At 28.9% G+C, this 17,271-nt stretch overlaps 2 protein-coding genes and 2 long non-coding RNA genes across 4 annotated transcripts; 3 read left to right on the top strand and 1 right to left on the bottom strand.

Moving 5' to 3' along the window:
- Positions 1-1,747: 1,747 nt before the first annotated feature.
- LOC149062354 (uncharacterized) lies at positions 1,748-3,003 on the top strand. Its single transcript, XM_089216581.1, has 2 exons — positions 1,748-2,899; positions 2,978-3,003. The coding sequence occupies exons 1-2, from the start codon at positions 1,984-1,986 to the stop codon at positions 3,001-3,003; spliced, it is 942 nt and encodes a 313-aa protein (XP_089072707.1). The 5' UTR covers positions 1,748-1,983.
- Positions 3,004-3,616: 613 nt separating this feature from the next.
- LOC149062355 (uncharacterized) lies at positions 3,617-8,934 on the top strand. Its single transcript, XM_089215299.1, has 5 exons — positions 3,617-4,013; positions 4,143-4,718; positions 5,020-5,832; positions 5,944-6,085; positions 8,877-8,934. The coding sequence occupies exons 1-5, from the start codon at positions 3,617-3,619 to the stop codon at positions 8,932-8,934; spliced, it is 1,986 nt and encodes a 661-aa protein (XP_089071425.1).
- Positions 8,935-10,525: 1,591 nt separating this feature from the next.
- LOC149062356 (uncharacterized) lies at positions 10,526-13,631 on the bottom strand. The gene is made up of 3 exons (XR_016189728.1): positions 13,376-13,631; positions 12,775-13,256; positions 10,526-12,709 (listed from the first exon to the last, which is right to left on the bottom strand). It is a non-coding gene; the product is annotated as an uncharacterized LOC149062356 (long non-coding RNA).
- Positions 13,632-15,887: 2,256 nt separating this feature from the next.
- On the top strand, positions 15,888-17,048 carry LOC149062357 (uncharacterized). Its single transcript, XR_016189629.1, has 3 exons — positions 15,888-16,045; positions 16,120-16,208; positions 16,640-17,048. It is a non-coding gene; the product is annotated as an uncharacterized LOC149062357 (long non-coding RNA).
- Positions 17,049-17,271: the final 223 nt, after the last annotated feature.

The following is a 17,271-nucleotide window of genomic DNA, read 5'->3' on the forward strand; positions in this document are numbered from 1 at the left end:
ATAAATGTTAATATTAAGTTTTTTTTAAGTTTGGGGGGGGGGGGGGGTTCAGATATGGAAGGCACTATCGATACTACTTCGATAAAAATAAGGTAAAAAAAGCTGGTAAGTCGTGGATGTCGCTCTGCTGCACTGTAGGTTACAAGTGGGTTACTGTAATGGATGGAATTAAATTTGAATCCAATTATATTATATCATTGTATACGAAAAACGATTCTGAGCGAAGACGGTTTATGTGTCTAGGATATATTATAGATTATTAAAAATTTTCAAATCATAGATTTAAAACGAAAATTTTTTATGAATTTCTTGTTTGAAATACTTTGCGAATTTTCGTGATTTTTACATATTATGTTGTCAAAATTCAAACTTTGAATGATTGTAAAAAAAAATTGTGACTACGCATTTCTTTTATTTTTCAATTGCTATTGTAAAAATATGATAGGAACTATGTATTCAATTTTCAAATCTTAGATATAAAACGAAATTTTTTTATGAATTTCTAGAGTAAAATAATTTATGAATTTTCATGATTTTTACGTATGTTGTCAAAATTCAAACTTTGAATCCTTGTAAAAAAAAAAAATTGTGACCATGAATTTATTTTATTATTCAACTGCTATTGTTAAAATGTGTTAGAAGCCTTGTATTAAATTTTCAAGCTTTTCTACCGAAAAAATAAATTTTTATCGATATTTATAGGAAAAAAAACTAAAAAAGTTGAAAAATTAAAATGTCAGTAAACAGCTCAAAACAAATTTAAATATTTTGAAAATTTTATCAAATATATAAAATGCCTATATAAACATTCAGTGAAAATTTCAAGTATCTGCGGTCATTTATTGTTTTAGATTTTTAGAGTTACAACAAAATAAGAAAATCACTAAATGTGAAATCCAGTGAAAATCCAATGTTGTAAAAATTTAAATTTAATTTGAATATGTTAATTAAAAACTAATTGGGAAACTCGGATGAAAGAAAATCTTAATTATCAGAATTTAATTCAAGACTCTAAGCAGAGCAATAAATGTGCTGAATTTACAATGATAATGTTGAGCTTTTTACATTGAAGGAACATTGTAGAAACGTTAAAGTTTCTTTTAGAACCTGAAAGATTGAATTATATGTAACAGGGACGTATAATGTGATCGTGATGTTCGTTGAATACTTCCACCGGCCGTCGAAACTACGCGCCACGCACCAACGACGCTAATACTGAAGAACGATTATCGACTATAACCCTGGTACTAGTGGCGTATTATACTATTATATAAAATTGTAAGGGTTTTTCTTAGACCGCGCTTACCGAGAAAACTACTGAACCGATTTGGTTGAAATTTTTTTTGGCTGAAACCCGACACTCCGCTGAAGGTTATAGTAACACTTTTGTCAATAAAAAAAAAGTATAAAGTTCATACAAAATCAAAAACAGAATCAAAGTAGTGGCGCCCTCTTTCGGCCAAAAAATATACTAAATATTTTTAGTTGTTACGGTTCTATAGGTTGCAGATCCAAAGAGGATGAGTTGTTCTTATATAAAATGGAAACATATGGTAAACTTATTGTATGACATATAGTTACTATTGGTTACTGATAGGACAAGGTTATTATGAAAGAATATTTTATGAAAATCCACCCGAAATGTAGGAAATCTGTATGTCAAAAATACAACAGTGGCGCCATCTGTCTAGAAAAAAACAAACTAAATTATAAAAAATTTAGTTTATTGGTGCAGATTAAAATAATAATAAGTAGTGTATTATATAGTGGTTGCTATTGGTTTATCGGGCATGTTTGTATATTATAATATTACTAGCCGACCCGGCCACGCGTTGCTGTGGCTAAAGTTTTTGTAATATTACATTATAGTAAACAATCTAAGAGAACATCAGTCACTGGCATCAGCACACTGGCATAATTTGTACTTAGTTTTTTTACCTTTTTTTCTTACCCAAATTTTGAGTAAGTGGCCAATTCATTATCATGCCGAGAGCGCAAAGAGCACGCATTAGCAGAAGAACTGCCAATGCATCTCGAATGTATAACAGAAGGCAACAAAATAACACACCAGAACGTTCTCAAACACGTGCTCAGGAGCAACGTAACGCTTTGAGTATGAAATCAGCGTTTAATTATCAATCCGAGATTGATTATTTAAATATTAAAGCGCTTCAAATTGGACGAATGACTATATTATGTCCTAAGTGCCATGCAAAAAAATGGAAAGATGAAACCCATGGACTTTGCTGCGCTGACGGTAAAGTTGTTTTACACCAATTTGAGGATCTTCCAGACCTAATTAAAAGTTTAATTGATAATTCTCACCCTCTATCAAAACATTTCTTTGATAATTCTAGACGGTATAACACTCTGTTTCAAATGACATCGTTTGGAGCAAACGAAATAAGTGAAGGGAACTTCATGCCCTCTTTTAAAATTCAGGGTCAAGTGCATCATTTAATAGGTAGTTTATTACCCGAAATTGGAAATAATGCTAAATTTTTACAAATATATTTTATGTCAGAGTCGGATCAAATATCTATTCGAACAATTATGATTCCAAATATGAAAAGAGGTCTCATTGAATCATTGCAAACAGTTTTGCGTGAAAATAATCACCTCATACAGAGCTTTAGATCTAATCTGGAGTCGAGGTCTTTTGATGAGTTGCAAAACTTTAAGTTAATTATTCATGCTGACAGAGTTCCTCAAGATGAACACAGAGGTCAATATAATGCACCTACCATCGATGAAGTAGCTGTATTATTAGTTAATGAAGATAAAGGTCCCAGAGATATAGTTCTGCACGGTCGGAGTGGACAATTGAGTCGAGTTTCCGAATTGAATAGATCTTATGATGCACTGCAATATCCATTGATGTATACTAGAGGCGAAGACGGTTTCACATTAATATATTACAGGAAAATAACCAAAATCGAACCAAAACTGTATCCTGCATGCAATTTTATTCTTATAGGTTTATGGTTAGAGAAACAAGTCTAAATCATCTACATTATTACAAAACATTATTCAGCCAATTCGCCGTAGATATGATGGCAAAATTGATTTCTGAAAGACTACACTTTATTCGTAACCATCAAAAACAACTACGTGCGGATGATTATGTTCACCTCCGAGATGCTGTTAACAATGATGCAAATATTAATGCTAATAACGTTGGGCAACAAGTAATTCTTCCTTCCTCTTTTACTGGCTCCCCACGTTACATGCATGAAAAAAATCAGGATGCCATGACTTATGTTCGTAAATTTGGCCGTCCAGATTTATTTATTACTTTTACATGCAACCCGGAATGGCCGGAAATAAAAAATGAATTATTTCAAGATCAAAAGTCGTTTGATAGACACGATATAATCTCTAGAGTTTTTCATCTCAAACTAAAAAAGTTATGCATGTATTAAAAAATAAATATATTTTCGGAGATGTAAATTGTTATGTTTACAGTGTTGAATGGCAAAAACGAGGTTTGCCACACTGCCACATTCTTTTGTGGTTACAAACGAAAATTCAGCCAGATGAAATTGATAAAATTATTTCTGCCGAGATACCAAACAAAGACAGAGATCCTATACTTTATGAAATAGTTTGCAAGAATATGATTCATGGCCCATGCGGCGAGTTAAATATTAGATTGCCATGTATGAATATTGGAAAATGTAGTAAGAAATACCCTCACAAATTGGTCAAGGATACTCAAACTGGAGATGATGGTTATCCGACTTACCGACGGAGATCACCAGATGATGGAGGTTATACTGCAATATTAAAAGTTCGTGGTAAAACAGAAATCGTGGTTGACAACCGTTGGGTTGTACCGTATTGTCCAGTGCTATCTAGGTGCTTTAATGCGCATATTAACGTAGAATACTGTCATACGGTTAAAGCGATAAAATACATATGTAAATATATTAATAAAGGATCAGATAGAGCTACTTTTTCTGTTAATCGTGAAAACGATGAGATTACAAATTTTTTGAATGGTCGATACATATGTACTTCTGAAGCGTTTTGGAGAATTTTCAATTTTGAAATCCATGATAGAGATCCGACAGTTCAGCACTTGGCTGTTCATCTAGAAAATGGACAGCGTGTTTTCTTTAATGATAATAATCTTCATCAAGTTATTGAAAATCCAAGAAAAACGACACTAACTGCATTTTTTGAACTGTGTTCACATGATGATTTTGCGAAAACACTGTTCTATCATGAAGTTCCTTCTTATTACACCTGGGATAATAGCAGAGGCTGGTTAAAGAGAAGACGGGGAAAAGATGTTCCAGGTTGGCCAGGAATAAAAATGGACACTGCCATTGGTAGAATTTACACGATTCACCCAAATCAAAGTGAGTGCTTCCATTTAAGATTGTTACTAAATTATGTACAAGGTCCTACTTCATTTGAAAGCTTGAAGGCCTTTGATGGAGTCATTCACGCGACTTTTAAAGCTTCCTGTTTTGCTCTTGGGCTTTTAGAAAATGACGAGCAATGGAAAAATACTCTAGCGGAGGCAACTCTTTCAGAATGTCCTTCAAAATTAAGAGAATTATTCGCAATAATCATAGTTTTCTGCCAACCGTCTGAACCTCAATCTTTGTGGGAACAGTTCAGAAATGATTTTTGTGAAGATATTCTTCTTACAGAGCGCACTCGATTAAATGACTTGCAATTTACTTTTTCTGATGAAATATTTAATAAAGGTTTGATTGAAATAGAAGATAAAGTTGTTTTTCTGTCTGAAAAATATTTAACTGAATTTGGAATGAACTCACCTGTTCGAAATGAAAATGCATCTGATCCTTTTGAATTTCGATGATAACTGATTACAAGAATTTGTAGAAATCAATTTACCAAAATTAGTAAATGATCAAAAATATGCTTTTAATGTTATTACAGAAAGCGTAATGAATCATCAAGGAAGAGTTTTTTTTTTAGATGCTCCGGGTGGTACAGGAAAAACATTCCTAATTAATTTGTTGTTGGCTCAAATTAGATCCTCAGGTAAAGTTGCATTAGCAGTAGCTTCATCTGATATAGCAGCAACTCTCCTTAGTGGCGGCAGAACTGCTCACTCGACTTTCAAGTTACCGTTAAATGTATTATTTGATACAGAATACGTTTGTCCGATTCGTAAAAATGGCCCTCATGGAAAAATTCTTCAAAAAACCTCATTCGTTGTGTGGGATGAGTGTACAATGAGTCACAGATCACATATCGAAGCAATTGATCGAACATTAAAAGATCTTAGGTGTAATAATAAGTTTATGGGTGGCATAACATTCGTTTTCGCTGGTGATTTCCGTCAAACCTTACCAGTAATCCCTAAAGGTACTCAAGCTGATGTCGTTAATGCTTGCTTAAAATCTTCCCATATATGGAACTATGTTGAAAAACTTTATTTGCGAACAAACATGAGAGTTTATTTATGCGGAGGGGACGATATTTTTCCAGCACAGTTGTTGAAAATTGGAAATGGAACTTTAGAAAATGAAAATGGTTACATTTCTGTCAATCACACGATTGGACGGGTGGTCAATAACGTGTTAGAGTTGATTTCTACAGTTTATCCAGACATTTTTAATCTGTCCAATAAATCAGATCAGTGGTTATGTGAAAGAGCTATAATCTCTCCAAGAAATGTAACAGCAGAAGAAATTAATGATATCATCCTTCTAAAATTCGATGGACACTCACGTGAATATCTATCTATTGATACAGTTACATCAACAGATTATGCTATTCATTATCCACAAGAATTTCTCAATTCTCTTTCTCCTTCGGGATTTCCTCCTCATAAACTAAAATTAAAAATTGGTGCTCCAATTACATTATTACGTAATCTTCAACCACCGAACTTATGTAACGGTACAAGATTACAAATAAAATCGTTGCGAAATAATATTATAGAAGCCGTAATTCTTACAGGGCCAGCGAAAGGAGAAATTGCATTTATTCCAAGAATTCCCATGATTCCCTCTGACTTGCCGTTTTCTTTCAAACGGCTTCAATTCCCGGTTAAAGTTTCTTTTGCCATTACCAAAAACAAAGCACAAGGTCAAACATTCAAGTACGTTGGCGTAGATCTTCGTACAGAGTGCTTTTCACATGGGCAATTATACGTGGCATTTTCTCGAACTGGAGACCCGAATCATCTTATGATTTTAATTTCAACAGGAAATATAACAAAAAACATCATATACTCAGAAGTCTTATAAAATTCATATTTTAATTCTTTTTTTTTCTTTAATAAATTTTCTTTAATAAATCTTTATCAACCATAAATTATTTATTTTTTATCAGTATTTATTTTTATCATTTATAACGCTAGAAACCGTTTTTTATATTTACTAGCCGATCACAATAAACAATAATATTTGAATAAAAAATTCTACATATCATGGTCCGAAGGCAAAATAAACAACCAATCACGGGCGAAGCTGTGACGGGTCGGCTAGTAATATATAAAATTAAAATAGTAAATTTTAAAATAAATGTTAATATTAAGTTTTTTTTAAGTTTGGGGGGGGGGGGGGTTTCAGATATGGAAGGCACTACCCTTATCCCTGAAAAAAAACTACCTGGATCCTGGTACTACTGATTCCGTTTCATCAACGCAAATCGTTATTCGTCACTTATCGCGTTCGATAAAAATAAGGTAAAAAAAGCGGGTAAGTCGTGGATGTCGCTCTGCTGCACTGTAGGTTACAAGTGGGTTACTGTAATGGATGGAATTAAATTTGAATCCAATTATATTATATCATTGTGATTATGAGCACTAGAAAATAATACTTCACTATACCAGACTACTATTAAAATTAGGAGCAGAATCATAATAGATTTAATTTAATATAAAGATTTTAAGAAGGATGCAAATATCCAAAGAATAAGTGACTAAATTATACATCATTTTTTATAGTTGATGTCTACTCGATAAAAAATATTGCAAATGATTAAAATGCAAATTTAATGTATAATTACAGGCTCCAATTTATTATGCCAACTCAATAAAAAAAAACTTATTATGATTCATTGTTTTAGTAAATACTAAACTTCAATTTAAAAAAAAATGGCATTATAATTCGTAATTTTTAATACATTTTGCATTTAAAAGTATGAATACATAGGCCTTCATAGGACAGGAAGCGCGCTCTGGTGACTATAGAACTGTGGTAATATTTTCAATCAAGAGTGTATACGTATAGGGGTCCAGAGTGACGACACCTTATCAATACACCTTGGTCATCATAGATAATTATAAATAATGATAAAGGTATCGCCAAATATCGGTAATTGTAAATTGTAATACGATTATTATTGTTCTATGGTAATATTGATTATGGAGGGGATTTGGTGCGACAGTCAAGGTCAACAAAACGTAGCTTTAATGGTTAAATTAGCATAAAGGTGTAATAGCACTAATAGCTCGACATTCAATTAATGAGGTTCAAAGCACAACAATTATCAATATGTTTAATGTTAGGTACCTTAGGTAGTTAGTTCGAACGGTATCGAATTTATCAGTTATAGCTTCTGGGCTTTACAAATTAAAATTTTCCAGCGGTACCGACTTTCAACCACCAATACTTTGAGGAGCTGTATCTCGCAAACGAATCATTGAAAAATAAAAATGTTAACGCGTAAATTCACAATAAAAATGGGATTATTAATTCATGATATTTTTATTATATGTTACCATTTGAAAATCAAAAGTTGATAGTGGTTTCACTAATAAATATAAGGGTGAAAAAAATTAAAATATTATACGGTTTTAGAAAAACATAAACCTAGAAGTTTAAAAAAAAAAAATTCAAAAAAGTTAATACTTTTCGAGATAATTAATGTACCCACTTAAATGGATCACCCTGTATATATAATATATAAAATTAAAATAGTAAATTTTAAAATAAATGTTAATATTAAGTTTTTTTTAAGTTTGGGTGGGGGGGGTTTCAGATATGGAAGGCACTACCCTTATCCCTGAAAAAAAACTACCTGGATCCTGGTACTACTGATTCCGTTTCATCAACGCAAATCGTTATTCGTCACTTATCGCGTTCGATAAAAATAAGGTAAAAAAAGCGGGTAAGTCGTGGATGTCGCTCTGCTGCACTGTAGGTTACAAGTGGGTTACTGTAATGGATGGAATTAAATTTGAATCCAATTATATTATATCATTGTATACGAAAAACGATTCTGAGCGAAGACGGTTTATGTGTCTAGGATATATTATAGATTATTAAAAATTTTCAAATCATAGATTTAAAACGAAAATTTTTTATGAATTTCTTGTTTGAAATACTTTGCGGATTTTCGTGATTTTTACATATTATGTTGTCAAAATTCAAACTTTGAATCCTTTTAAAAAAAAAAAATTGTGACCATGAATTTATTTTATTATTCAACTGCTATTGTTAAAATGTGTTAGAAGCCTTGTATTAAATTTTCAAGCTTTTCTACCGAAAAAATACATTTTTATCGATATTTATAGGAAAAAAAACTAAAAAAGTTGAAAAATTAAAATGTCAGTAAACAGCTCAAAACAAATTTAAATATTTTGAAAATTTTATCAAATATATAAAATGCCTATATAAACATTCAGTGAAAATTTCAAGTATCTGCGGTCATTTATTGTTTTAGATTTTTAGAGTTACAACAAAATAAGAAAATCACTAAATGTGAAATCCAGTGAAAATCCAATGTTGTAAAAATTTAAATTTAATTTGAATATGTTAATTAAAAACTAATTGGGAAACTCGGATGAAAGAAAATCTTAATTATCAGAATTTAATTCAAGACTCTAAGCAGAGCAATGAATGTGCTGAATTTACAATGATAATGTTGCGCTTTTTACATTGAAGGAACATTGTAGAAACGTTGAAGTTTCTTTTAGAACCTGAAAGATTGAATTATATGTAACAGGGACGTATAATGTGATCGTGATGTTCGTTGAATACTTCCACCGGCCGTCGAAACTACGCGCCACGCACCAACGACGCTAATACTGAAGAACGATTATCGACTATAACCCTGGTACTAGTGGCGTATTTTAGGTAATTTCTCGGGTCGATATCCAATATTTAATGAATATATAATACAGGGTGATCCATTTAAGTGGGTACACTAATTATCTCGAAAAGTATTAACTTTTTTTGAATTTTTTTTTTTTTAAACTTCTAGGTTTATGTTTTTCTAAAACCGTATAATATTTTAATTTTTTTCACCCTTATATTTATTAGTGAAACCACTATCAACTTTTGATTTTCAAATGGTAACATATAATAAAAATATCATGAATTAATAATCCCATTTTTATTGTGAATTTACGCGTTAACATTTTTATTTTTCAATGATTCGTTTGCGAGATACAGCTCCTCAAAGTATTGGTGGTTGAAAGTCGGTACCGCTGGAAAATTTTAATTTGTAAAACCCAGAAGCTATAACTGATAAATTCGATACCGTTCGAACTAACTACCTAAGGTACCTAACATTAAACATATTGATAATTGTTGTGCTTTGAACCTCATTAATTGAATGTCGAGCTATTAGTGCTATTACACCTTTATGCTAATTTAACCATTAAAGCTACGTTTTGTTGACCTTGACTGTCGCACCAAATCCCCTCCATAATCAATATTACCATAGAACAATAATAATCGTATTACAATTTACAATTACCGATATTTGGCGATACCTTTATCATTATTTATAATTATCTATGATGACCACGGTCTTATGAGATAATAGAATTGATTAAAATATTATAATATCATATTAGTTAATTAATGATAATAGTAAAGAAAAATCAATACTGATTACTGATAAAAAAACTTTAAAACTTGTGAAGTAATATACAATAACGTATATTTTGTATATCTACTGACTTGGTGTACACTATACATGTTTCATCTAAGGATACATCATATAAACAATAATAAAAACATCTTGAAAGCTTGAATTCTTTTCTAATTGAAGGTATATCTTGGTCTTTAATTAACTTACTGTTGCCTATTTTTTCAGTTAAATTGGTTATAATAACAAAAATATTGGTTGTATTTGAAAATGTAATTTTATTTTTTAATTCTTTCATGTTTGTTAGTTGATTTATGATTATTATTTTTAAGTATATGGTATAAATATTACTCATTACTCTTTAGTATACACTAAATCTGTAGGCATATTGGTAAGTGTTTTCGTAGTATAGGTACTGTAATTATGAGGTCGGTTAGATAACTTATAATAATAAGACTAAACTTGAATAATCGGAAAAACTAGTTATTACAATTATTCATGATTTTGTTTTAAATAAACTATAACCCACTATAATAACATTTTAGTATATCTTTAGAATAATATATACCTATTTTTTTAAATTGTCAAAAAAAAATCAATTACAAAAAAATATAGTATAATAAAAATCAATGGGTATGGTACACCTTAAAGTTTACAATACAGTATACACACATATAAATACTAAACAAATATACCAGGTATAATAAACACCAATATCTTATGAAAATAAATTATTGAGTTTAATGTCTTATAATACTGTCCAGTACAAAATTTGAACACAATAATTTTTAAATTGATTTTGTGGTTTAAACGATATATCAATATGTACAAATATACTTAATAGCTTTAAAACATAGTAAGCGACTAATAAAAAATTACATAGTAAATGATACAATTTTTTTTAATCATACAATTTAATACAGGTGTATGCTGACATTAATTTCAGATGGTTTATGATAAATTGACGAGGCTCATTACCCATTTGTAAAATCTCTTCAGAGGCGCATACAGAGCTACCTAAGAAATTGTTTTATATACCTTATTATTTATTTAAATTAAAGCATATTCAGCACACCCCTATGATACAACTGACAAAAGTTTAAAAATGTAACTAAATCTATATAAAATGAGGTGATTAGAGCCATATTTAAAATGTTATTTTCACAATTTAACAATGTTTTATTGCCAATATTTTTTCAATACAATATTAATTTAAAACTTTACTAAACTTGTAGGTCTTGTTTTTATGATTTACCTTCTAATAGGTTATTTTTTTTTTTTAATTACCATTCAAAACTATTTCACATTAGTTTTGAATTAATTATAGCAAGTTAATAATCATAATTTTAAATATACATATTATATGGTGCCTAACCTATAAGTAAACATCTAGCATATTGTAATTTTAAATGCATACTAATTGTACAACTTTTTTTTCAATTATCTATATTATTTAATTAAAAACAACTTAATTCAAAATTGCAAATTCCACATATTACTCCATTTTATATTTATAATATTGTGAACCACTTAAATAATTTAAAATAATTTAATAGTGAAAGACTATGGATAGTTAAATATTTCAAATTTAAATTTATATAATATTATGTTTTTTTAACAATACAATAATTATGAATATTGTTACAAACAATAAGGTAATATGTCAAAAACAACTTAGCTATTTCAATATGTCGTGACTGAAATCACCCCATTTTATATTTCTATTATTATGAACCACTATAAAAGGCATTTGTGTAGCAGGTGATCTACCAATTTAATAGAAGTGATCCACTACAAGATTTAGGTACCTATAATAATAATATGTATAATATGTATATTGTACATACCTATTAGGTTTAAAATATATTTTACCATTAATTATTAAGATATTTTTTTATTTAGGATTATCAAATCAAATAAGAATTCATTCAAAAATACACAGTTTACCGCCATTGATTAGTGCTACTATATGAAAATTATATTTCTATTATTATCAAAATCAGGAGTACGGCATGTACCTACATTATCATAATAGTAATACATTATAGTTTTCGGCTTAAATTGAGAAGTATGTAATAAGTAATAACTATAATAATTAATAGGCAAATAATAAAGGAGTAGAAGCGCACTTGATCGACTTTACAATTACTACTATGAAAGAAATGCACATTTATAAAATTTGATGGAGCACCTGCTAGATAAACACCCTTCAAAAATGTTACCATAATATTTAAAAGCCCAGGACTATGATAAATCTATTCCAAATTAAATGATACAGTTAGATCAAAATATTCGTTATGCAGTAATGCAAAATATGAGTTAAGATCATAACATGTATTCAAAAAAATTGAAACAAACTCAACTTAACCCCTAACTTAAAAAAATACAGTAAAATTTAAAAATGGGACTAATAATATTTTAACTTAGATTTCGTAGGTGGTAATAAATAGCTAACAACACCAATCAAACAGAAGAACTATTCAGTTGCAAAACACTAAAACAATATAATTTTAAATACAAATATTTTTATGATACATAAATATTAGGATTAAGACATACCTACCTAATATTATAACAAAGTAGTTATTTAAATAAAATATTTAATAATACCATGTATAATAATGAAGGTGAGTAATTTATGATTTTTTTTTTAATTTTCTAAAAACATATTTTACCACCCATTTAAGTATCAATGATTGATTGATGTTGTTAGCTAAATTAACTTAATTGTATAATATTTGTTAAAATTAAAAAAAAAAAAAACATTAGCAAGTACTATTTTCATTTAACATATTTTTAGTTTACTATATTATTGGGATTAAGTTTTTTTCTGGAATGCAGATTGTCAGACTTGATTTTTAATCTTCTTTGAAATTAACTTGAGTAGTTGAGTATTTACTATCTAATAAATTAAAAAAGGATAAATATAACCAAATTATTTAACGGTAAAAAAATATGTTTACATACTTAATTCATTTTGTAGTCCCTCCCAACTATTAAAATAATATATGGGAAACAACATTTTTATTTGTTATTGTTCTTGTTTGGAAAATGTAATGGACGATAGAAAATTATGTGATTTCAATATCCATCTCCAAATCATTTGGCCAAGTATATTTGTAGTAAATACAGATCAACTTAGTTCTTACTGTTCTTAGTAATAATTACTATGCCAGAATGTAAAATTTGAATATATGCAACTTATAAGTACTTCTGAACAGAGAACATTATATTTTTAAGTATGTATGATGTAGATAGGCAACCATCTTGTTGTGTCCAAGTAGATGGTAATAAGTAAATGAATAATATAATATATATGAAGTTGTATTAGGTTTGTGCTATGGTGTATTGGTGTCAGCCAATAATTTTAAGAGTATAACAAATTTTGTGTTATCAAACTTTGAATAACATTTATTGGTGGTGTAACTGAATGAACAAAACTGATTTAACTGAAAATAAAATTTAAATAAAAACTGTTAAGACGTCATAATAATGTATGGTAATATATGTACAAATTAATGTATTAATCATAACAATTTTTCTACATATACATTTTAAGAAAACTTACCAATAAACTGAATGTAGGTACAAATGTTGTGCCACAGAATATAACAATTGGTTGTGCTTTCCAAGTGGTTGGTATTCATGTATTATCAAATTTACATCACACTTCATAATATAAACTTAAATACATAGGTATATTTTTGATTGAAATATCAAATAAAATACATAAATATATCCCAAATTAGGACTTAGGTATAATGTAATTTTAAGTTCAATGGAATATTTTTGACAAACTTATTGATTCAACAACTATTTTGTTAGGTATACCGTATATTATACTGCTTTTAAAGAAATTTAAACTGTCTGTCTACTTATAACGGTTTACAACATAAACTAACTATACATATTTAACTATTAAAGTAATAGTGCTATGCTGCATGGCCACATGGTTTAGTATTTTATTTCACAAGTTTTAAAGTTTTTTATCAGTAATCAGTATTGATTTTTCTTTACTATTATCATTAATTAATTAATATGATATTATAATATTTTAATCAATTCTATTATCTCATAAGACCGTGGTCATCACATAGAGTAATAATAATAATTATTATAATTACTCTATGGGTCATCATCAAGGTGTGGGGCTAGTACAGTTCGGCCCCGAGATAACAGGCAGAATAATTTTCATGGAATAAACGAATAAATCGGGGCCGAACTCAAAAGCAGGTGCACCAACATTAAAACACAAAATATCCCAATGCATTTCCCAAATTTATGTATTTTCAACTTTAAAAATTATTGTAAAATTATTGTACAATTATTGTATAATTCAAATTTATGTATTTTTAAATTCAAATATTATTGTATTTAGCTTACGAACTGTTTCCCGGGAAAACCGTCATAGATAGGACAAAAATCATAAGAGGTAAAATTGATCCCCGTTGAATACTTCGTAAGTTCTATGGTTTAGATTTTTCGAAAACGTGTTATTTAGGTTTTTTAAAAACATCGTATACGTCAAATGGCTTTTAAAAAATAAAAGTTTTAAATAATGACTTTTTGGAAAAATGAAAAACTGATCCTAGTGTAGCATCTCTCGGAAAACAAATCGACCTCTATGCAAAATGTTCGTTTGGCCATCGGTTTACCGGGAAAATTGACAATTTCGTAATTCGGAAAATCACGTTTTCCAGCTGTTTCCCGGGAAAACCGTCATAGATAGGACAAAAATCATAAGAGGTAAAATTGATCCCCGTAGGGTACTTTGTAAGTTTAATAATTTAGATTTTTCGAAAACGTGTTGTTTAAGTGGCATATTAACAAAAAGTTCAAAATAATTATTACTTAAAACATTAAACAGACGTATACCATAAGGAAACGTATGGTTATACGAAAAATAACTTTATGTGTTATTCAAATTTTTGCTTCCCAGATTACGGGTGAAATAATGGTCGTAGGTACTTCGACCATAGACCCTTTTTGAATTGTCGTACGCTAAAATACCAGAATCTCGAGTTTCATAGTGATCGATCGAAAATTCAAAATCCAAAAAACACGTTACTACGTAATTTTCTAAGTACAAAAAACATACAAAAAAATCATAACTCCCGAACCACAAGTCGCATAACGTCGATCTCGGTACCCATCGATTCGGCGCAAAGTCCTCTATAATATTCAATTACAAAAACGGTTTGTTGCGCCCAAATCTTAGTGCCCATGCCGAAAAAACCGAAAAAAATGTAAATTTTAAACTTTTGAAGCCCCAAATTACAGGGAAAAACGGCTTCTACGGTCTCGACACAAGACGCCAAATTTGATCACCGACCTTCAAACTACCCAGTTCCCGAGTTTCAGAAACATTGTACAAAAATTAAACATTTTCAAAAATACACCTAGGGGGGGTGTTCAAAGACCCTCGACTTCGGGAATGCGTCTTAGAAGAGCCTAAACCAAAACGTTTGGTGAAGCAATGGTCCCCCTAAGTTGAAACCTGTCCGAAAAATACTAGATTGTCTAGATTACCTACCTATTTGTGTATTTATATTACATTAAAATACAGTATTTGTAATTAAGGTGATTTGTTTTGAATGAAGGAAAACGATTTTTGTTATCCGACAACTTAGATTTACTTTTAAACTTTCAAACGATAAGTAAATAAGAATGTTCGCTGTGGATGAAGGACTTAGTATTTTAACAGAAGCAAGCTGCAAATGGTATTGTGACTAAAATTTGAACCTCTGTACTTGACTATTTTATAGTTTTATGCAGTTATATGTTTATTTTTTTATGCATACATAAAAACTTAATTTATGACAAGTCTCAAAACCTTATTAACGCTGAACAATAGGTATAGTAATTACAAAATAACAAGGGTAAATATTATGTTTTCTATTCAGAATTATTGTGGTCGTCCATTTGCGGACGAGATTAATCACACATAAGAGAACGAGAAATTGTGAACCCAAAACTTTATCGGTAGAGAAATTTATGAGGATTCCATTTAAGTTACCATTTCAAATCTTAACCAATATTTGAGGTTATTAATTTATTTTTTGTTTTTAATTTCATGATAAAGAAAAAATGATTATTATCAATTTTGATATTTTTGATTTAATTTTTAAGTATTTAAAGTATTTTACACTTTTTGTTTTGTTTAATTGAATAATAATTTCACTACAGTGTACAGTATACAAATTTCAAATCTAAACAGTTCTCCTTAGATGTGGTTTTTGTAAGTCGTTCATAGTTATTAGTCATCATATTTTGTGTAGATTTTATTTTATATAACATTGTTATTATTTCTAGGTGCAATGTATAGACAAGGAATTAAAATCATCGCAAAAAACAAGTTAATATCATGTTATCTACAACAATTACATACCTACTCAATTCATGTAAGTTTGGTATAGTGTTACAATTTCTTTAATAGGTGTATTATTTATTTAAAGTTTATTTTTTATTTCACATCTAAAGCAACTTAAAAGAAATATGGAAAAGATAATTATTTATCTTACAAAGTTACAATCCGGTATGGATTGATTACTTGAGAATTTGTAATTATTGACTGTTCAATTTTATAGTAATGTTAAATGTTGATAGAATTAATAATTCATAATATTAAATAGTTTATATATTTATAATATAATTATTGATTTTAATTTTCTCTATAACACATAGACAATTATAAATAGTATAAGTATACTCTATAAGCACACCACTATAATACATTAATAAAATTTGAATAATATTGATTATAGTAACTATTTTACATTGATACAATTTTCAGAATAATTTTATTAATATTATTTTTTATTATTTTTTTCAGCTTTAGTCAGCAAGATACAATAATTGACATAGGCATTTGTCCAGGACAATAAGGAGATTATTCTGTTTTGAAAATAGCTTTTTACTAACAAATGTTAAGTTGTAAACTTACACAAGCAAACAAGTCCCATCTCTATTATTCAACAATGTATTCTTCAGTTCATAATTTTTTTATATCATATGGTTATATTTTTTATTTTTTAATGTATATTTTATTTTATTTTTTTGTTTGTGTATAATAGCAAACATAAGCCATAAATAATATATATATTTTTATTTCATCATTATAATTTTTAAAAGATTTATAAAATCACAATTTTATTATTTATACATTTTTTATGTGTGTATCTTATGTAACTATTTACCTTAAACCTAAAATACATAATATAGATTTAAGCAAGTAAATACAATTTTTAAGTTTTATATATGGTTTATATGCTAATGTATATGACATGATCGTGTATTTCTATAACAGTGCCTTGATGTTATTGGTTTACAAAGGAGCACACATGCACTTATAATCTTTTGTCAATACATAAATTAGCAATAACCAAAATTATGAGTGCTGTGTAACACGGATTCACCAGTGGCATTACAGATATAATTTTTTTTGAATATTCAAGTTTAAATTGT

This window comes from Diuraphis noxia, unplaced genomic scaffold (genome assembly GCF_037042655.1).
Source record: "Diuraphis noxia isolate RWA-SAM2 unplaced genomic scaffold, SU_Dnox_SAM2 contig0001, whole genome shotgun sequence".
Taxonomy (NCBI): Eukaryota; Metazoa; Arthropoda; class Insecta; order Hemiptera; family Aphididae; genus Diuraphis; species Diuraphis noxia.

What these genes read in the sequence shown, in the direction of transcription:
- LOC149062355 (XM_089215299.1), top strand. Translation starts at nt 3,617, where the DNA reads ATGATTCATGGCCCATGCGGCGAGTTAAATATTAGATTGCCATGTATG. An exon ending in TGATGAAATATTTAATAAAG is followed by an intron (nt 4,719 to 5,019) that starts GTTTGATTGAAA and finishes TTAGATCCTCAG; the next exon opens with GTAAAGTTGCATTAGCAGTA. An exon ending in TAAACTAAAATTAAAAATTG is followed by an intron (nt 5,833 to 5,943) that starts GTGCTCCAATTA and finishes TAATTCTTACAG; the next exon opens with GGCCAGCGAAAGGAGAAATT.
- LOC149062354 (XM_089216581.1), top strand. Translation starts at nt 1,984, where the DNA reads ATGCCGAGAGCGCAAAGAGCACGCATTAGCAGAAGAACTGCCAATGCA. An exon ending in GTATACTAGAGGCGAAGACG is followed by an intron (nt 2,900 to 2,977) that starts GTTTCACATTAA and finishes TTATTCTTATAG; the next exon opens with GTTTATGGTTAGAGAAACAA.